The sequence below is a fragment of the Chenopodium quinoa genome, unplaced genomic scaffold, assembly GCF_001683475.1.
Source record: "Chenopodium quinoa cultivar QQ74 unplaced genomic scaffold, ASM168347v1, whole genome shotgun sequence".
In the NCBI taxonomy this organism is placed as follows: Eukaryota; Viridiplantae; Streptophyta; class Magnoliopsida; order Caryophyllales; family Amaranthaceae; genus Chenopodium; species Chenopodium quinoa.
In genome coordinates, this window is record NW_018744093.1 from 150,837 (window position 1) to 156,970 (window position 6,134).

General features: G+C 36.6%; 2 protein-coding genes across 2 annotated transcripts; both read left to right on the forward strand.

The window, feature by feature from the left end:
• The first annotated feature begins 550 nt into the window (after positions 1-550).
• LOC110692181 lies at positions 551-1,357 on the forward strand. Its single transcript, XM_021869179.1, has one exon. The coding sequence runs from the start codon at positions 551-553 to the stop codon at positions 1,355-1,357; it is 807 nt and encodes a 268-aa protein (XP_021724871.1).
• A 1,976-nt stretch (positions 1,358-3,333) lies between these two features.
• Positions 3,334-4,719, forward strand: LOC110692182. The gene is made up of 4 exons (XM_021869181.1): positions 3,334-3,538; positions 3,620-3,825; positions 3,904-4,448; positions 4,566-4,719. Exons 1-4 carry the CDS (start codon positions 3,334-3,336, stop codon positions 4,717-4,719), a joined length of 1,110 nt encoding a protein of 369 aa, XP_021724873.1.
• The last annotated feature ends 1,415 nt before the right edge of the window (positions 4,720-6,134 follow it).

Here is a 6,134-nt window from a genome sequence, read left to right on the forward strand (position 1 = left end):
CAAATGCATTCGTCAAAGCTTATTGAATCAAGTGAAAGTCAAACACATTCAAACAAAGCTAATTGCATCAAATGAAAGTTAAACACATTCAAATAATGCTTTTTTAATCAAATGAAAGTCAATTGCATTCAAAAAAGCTAATTGAATCAAGTGAAAATCAAACAAATATTTTTGAATCAAACTATTGTCAAATACATTCAACGATACTAATTGAATCATATGAAAGTCAAACACATTCAAACAAAGCTTTTTGAATCACATGAAAGTCAAATACATTTAACAGAGTACAAATAACAATTGGAGTGATATGTTCTAGAACACGAGGGATGAGGGATTTGATTTGTCAAACCAAAATAAGTCGATGAATGAAGTGAATAGGAGGTATGGGGATAACAGAGTACAAATAACAATGGTGGAAGTTGAACCTGAAATTAATTTCTGGAACTCTGCTGTGGTCTGTTATGTTCTTGGTCTAAATCTACCCCTCTGAATCTTGAATGACTTTATTCGCCGATCTTGGGGGAAGTTTGGAATTGATAGAGTATCTGCAATGGAGAATGGAATTTTTTTAGTTCGTTTCAGGAATCTAGAAGGCAGAGATAAGGCGTTAATGGCAGGACCCATTTTCTTTGATAGAAAACCCCTAATTGTAAGAAAATGGGAAGCTGGCCTGAATTTGCAGAAGGAAGACATTCATGAGGTTCCAGTCTGGGTTCGTTTACCTGGTTTGGACCTCAAGTTTTGGGGCCAATCAGCGTTGATGAAGATTGCTGGAATTTTGGGTAAACCGATCAAGACTGACAAGGCTACTGCCACAAAAGAACTTATTAGCTATGCCCGAGTTATGGTGGAAGTAAATATGAAGGATGAGCTGTTGGAGGATATTGAATTTCTTGATGAAAAAGGAGAAGTGGTAACCCAGAAAATCGTATATGAGTGGAAGTCGATCAAGTGCAATGTTTGCACTGGTATGGGTCATTCAGGTGATCAATGTCCAAATCTTAGGGCCGAGATAAATAGAAGACAAGATAGAAAAGAGAACACTGCTCATAGGGCACAGAAAGTTTGGAAACCTATTCAGAAAAACCAGGATGGGAAAGGTGTTCAGGTAATCCCTATAGAAGTGATGGGCAGAAGGAAAAATTCAGGAAAAAAACAGAACCCTACTATTTCTACAGGAAATAGGTTTAGCAGCCTTGAAAGGAAGGATGCAGGAGAGGATAATGAAGAGAGGACAAGAAGGAATGATCAAGAGGTATGGAGTACTATTGGCAGAAAGGGATCTAAAGTTGCAAGTGGACAGGTGTTGTATGGTAGAGAGGAAGTTGGGCAATGCTCTCTATCTATCAATGAATAAGCTCGGTTTTTGGAATGTGAGGGGCATGAATAAATATGGCAAGCTTTATGATGTCTTATGGTTTTTAAGACAACAAAGTATGGGTTTGTTTGGCCTCCTAGAAACCAAGGTGAGAGGAAAAATTTTGGGAAAATCTTTGACAATTTTGGTAGTGACTTTACTAACCATTCGGTTAGTAAAGTGGGTAGAGTCTGGATTGTCTGGTTGCCTAGTGTATATTCTGTTGATAGTTGCAAAATTGATATGCAGTTTATTCATGTTAGTGTGACTCACAATGCTATGAAGAGAAGATTCTGGTTAACTATGGTGTATGGCCTAAATACTGCTACAGAAAGAGAAAGTTTGTGGAACCAGATTACTCAGTGTACTCCTAAGGGAAATGATCCTTGGATTTTGTGTGGGGACTTCAATAATATCCTTAACCTTGAGGATAAAATTGGATCTCCATTCTCTTTTTCCGAGGTTGAACAATTTAGGAACTGTTTGAGAGTGAATCATCTCACTAACTTTAATGTGGGAGGTATGTTTTATACATGGACGAATAAGCAGGAGGGTGAAGATAGAGTTTGCACAAAAATTGACAGGGTCATTGTGAATGATGGCTGGCTAAATAGTTTCCCTAATTTATCTGCTGAGTTTTTTCCCGAAGGTCTAATGGACCATACTCCATGATGTATGAATCTGGATACTAATACTAGTAATGCAAAGAAGCCCTTCCGGTTTTTCAACATGTGGACTGATGTCCCTAATTACCAAGACACTGTTCAGAAGGCTTGGGCTAAGACAGTTCAAGGAACAGCTATGTACAAGGTGGTTAAAAAACTAAAAGCTTTAAAGCAGGATCTAAAATTAATAAACCTTACTCATTTCTCTTCTGTGGAGAGTGATGATCTTGATGCTGGTAGAAAACTGGCTGAGATTCAAAGAAAACTGAATACATATCCTTCAGATGACCTTATACAGAAGGAAAAGGAAGCTTGAATTGCTTATAATGAAGCTCACTCAGCCAAGCTACTCTTCCTGAAACAGAAGGCAAAAGCTCATTGGCTAAAAGAGGGAGATGCTAATTCAAGGTATTTTCATTCTATTATTAGACAGAGAAGGGTAGAAAACAGGATTTGCAGCATCCAAAATAAGGATGGTGTGACTATACATGATCCGGATGAAATAGCCACTTCGTTTATTGACTACTATAAAGTGTTAATTGGCTCTAGCACAGGAGTAGCAAAACGTATTCACCCTGCTTTGATTCAAGAGGGTCCTGTGTTAACAGATTTACAGCAGATTGCTCTGTGTAGACCTTTCACTGAAGATAATGTAAAGATGGTTGTATGGGGTATAGATGAAGATAAATCTCCAGGTCCAGATGGATACACTAGTAAATTCTTCAAAATTTCTTGGAATACTTTAAAGGGTGATGTTTGCAAAGCTGTGCTGTCTTTTTTTTAGCATGGTCAATTACTGAAGCAGATTAATACTACATCCCTCACTTTGATCCCAAAGGTTGCCCATGAAAATGTTGTCACTCAGTTCCGCCCTATAGCTTGCTGCAATGTGATATATAAGATCCTTTCTAGGATGATTTTTGACAGGTTAAAGGAGGTATTGCATTTTCTAATCAGTGAGGAACAAGGAGCGTTTGTCTCGGGAAGCTCAATTTTGGATAACATAATGCTGTGCCAGGATCTTGTTAAAGATTATATGAATTTAAGGAAGCCTCCTAGATGCACAATAAAGGTGGATATAAGGAAGGCGTATGACACTGTAGAATGGTCCTTCATTGAAGACATGCTGAGAGCTTTGGGCTTCCCAGAAAATTTGTGAAGTGGATTATGAGCTGTGTCTCTTCCCCCACTTATACTATTATGCTCAATGGAGGCAGCCATGGGTTTTTTAAAGGGGCTAGGGGTATCAGACAAGGGGACCCCCTACCTCCCTTAATCTTTGTTATTTGCATGGAATACTTTACAAGATTAATGAGGAAAGTTGGACAGAAGGAAGGTTTTAAATTTCATCACAGATGCAGCAGCATGAGGCTTAACCACTTGGTTTTTGCAGATGACCTGATGATGTTTGCTTGTGGGAACAGGAGATCATTATCACTATGCTCAAGAGCTCTTAAAACTTTCTACCTGGTGTCTGGTCTACAAGCAAATGAAGAGAAAACAGTAATCATGTTTGGTAATGTTCAAGCACAAGAAAAATACAGCATTCTTCAATGTTCCGGGTTTACTAAAGGCTGTTTCCCTTTTTGATATTTAGGAATCCCTCTTAACTCTAAATATCTCAGAGCTAGAGATTTTGATGTGCTCATAGATAAAATGATGGCTCGGGTTCACTGTTGGGCAAGCAGAAACTTATCTTTTGCAGGCAGAGTAGTCCTAATCAATGCAGTTCTGATAAGTTTTTACTCTTTCTGGGCTCAGTATGTTTTGCTTCCTAAAAGGGTTATTGACAGAATTAATCAAGTTTGTAGAGCTTTTTTATGGGATGGTGGTATCTCCCTCTCAAGAGCTCCCCATATCTCTTGGGATTGGGTTTGTTAGCCAAGGAAAGCTGGAGGCCTCGGTACTCGAGATTGTTTCTTGTGGAATAAGGCAGCCCTAGGAAAGCATGTTTGGAGTATTGCATGCAAGAAGGACTCATTGTGGGTAAAATGGGTCCACAATGTCTATATAAAGAATAAGAGCTGGTGGGATTATAAACCTAGTAAAGGTTCAGGATGGGGATGGAAGAGAATTTACAAGATTAAGGATGAAATGAAGCCTGGGTTTTTGAGCAAGCAATGGACTGAAACAGGCTACTCTATCAAAGAAGGTTACAACTGGCTGCAAGGGAATAGTCAGGAGGTGGCCTGGACAGGTTGGATGTGGAATGCTTTCAATGTACCAAAACATTCTTTCATTGCCTGGATTGCAATTCATGACAGATTACGACTCAAGAGCAGGTTATACAAATCGGGAATCTGTGACAATGATAAATGCTTATTATGCGATGTGCATCCTGAAACTATACAACATCTATTCTTTGAGTGCAATTATAGTAAGATCTGTTTGAAGAATATTTGCTCTTGGTTGGGAATGCAAAGCAGGTACTATAACATTGAAACAGCTTGAACTTTCTGGAATCAAGGAGTTAAAGACAAGATAAAGAAGAAGGTCAGATTAGCTGTGCTTACTGCTTTGATATACCATATCTGGTTTGCTAGGAACAACTCCTATTGGCAGAAGGCAGTCATTCACCCGGAAAAGATCTGCAAAGCAATCAAATTAGAGACCATGGAAAGAAGTCAACAAATGATCACCAGGCAGTGGACAACAGAACAAGCTAAATGGCTATGTCATCTTCGAAGATCTGCCTAAGTCAGCTGCTGTGTTCCCTGTATTCCTGTAATTGTGTTAGGACTTATAAGTGTCTATGTAGGCTGCTGTTAATTCTTGGATGGCTGTGTTCAGGCTGTTTTAGCCTTGAGTAGCTGGTCTTGTAACCTTAAGTCTGTTTGTCTGTTGTTGTTTTCATCTTTTTCCCTTTCCTTGGTAAAGAACCCTTCCTAGAAGGTGGCTTCTCTTGGATAGGGGTTGTAATTTTGAGGGTTTACCCTCCTCCTTTTTTGGTATTAATAATACTAGCTTACTCACCAAAAAAAAAAAAAAACAAGAATCAAATGAAAGTCAACGACATTCTAATAAAGCTAATTGAATCAAATGAAAGTCAAACACGATCAAACAAAGCTTATTAAATCAAATGAAAGTCAAACTCATTCATACAAAGCTTTTTTAATCAATTGAAAGTCAATGACATTCTAAACAAGCTAATTGAATCAAATGAAAGTAAAACACATTCAATCAAAGATAATTGCATCAAATAAAAGTCAAACACATTCAACAAAGCTAATTGAATCAAATGAAAGTCCACCACATTTAAACAAAGCTAATTGAATCAAATGAAAGTCAAACAAATCAAACAAAGCTTTTAGAATCAAATAAATGACAATTGCAATAAAAAAAAGCTAATTAAATCGAGTGAAAGTTAACCACATTCAAACAAAGCTAATTGAATCAAATGATAGTCAAACACATTCAAACAAAGCTTTTTTAATCAATTTAAAGTAAAATGCATTCTAACAAAGCTAATTGAATCAATTTAATGTCAAACACATTCAAACAAAGCTTTTTGAATCAAAATGAAAGTCAAATGCATTCAACAAAGCTAATTGAATGAATTGAAAGTCAAATGCATTCAACAAGCTAATTGAAACAAGTGAAAGTCAAACATATTTAAACAAAGCTAATTGCATCAAATGAGAGGCAAACTCATTAAAATAACGCTTTTGAGTCAAATGAAAGTCAAACGCTTTCAAAAAAGCTAATTGAATCAAGTTAAAGTCAAACACATTCAAACAAAGCTTTTTGAATCAAATGAAAATCAAATGCATTCAACCAAGCTATTTAAATCAAGTGAAAGTAAACCACATTTAAACAAAACCAGTTGCATCAAATAAAAGTCAAACACATTTAAAAAAAGCTTTGTGAATCAAATAAAAGTCAAATGCATTTCAAAAAGCTAATTGAATCAAGTGAAATTCATACACATTTAAACGAAGGTAATTGAATCAAAAAGAAAGTCAAATTCATTCAAACAAAGCGTTTTGAATCAACTGAAAGTCAAATGCATTCAAAAAAGTTAATTAAATTATGTGAAAGTCAAACACATTCAAACAAAACTTTTAGAATCAAGTGAAAGTCAAATGCATTCGGCAAAGCTAATTAAATCAATT

Coding starts and splice junctions, on each gene's coding strand:
- LOC110692181 (XM_021869179.1), top strand. CDS start 551: ATGGAGAATGGAATTTTTTTAGTTCGTTTCAGGAATCTAGAAGGCAGA.
- LOC110692182 (XM_021869181.1), top strand. CDS start 3,334: ATGAGGAAAGTTGGACAGAAGGAAGGTTTTAAATTTCATCACAGATGC. Junction 3,539..3,619: donor GAAAACAGTAATCATGTTTG/GTAATGTTCAAG, acceptor TTTGATATTTAG/GAATCCCTCTTAACTCTAAA. Junction 4,449..4,565: donor TGGTTGGGAATGCAAAGCAG/GTACTATAACAT, acceptor CTGGTTTGCTAG/GAACAACTCCTATTGGCAGA.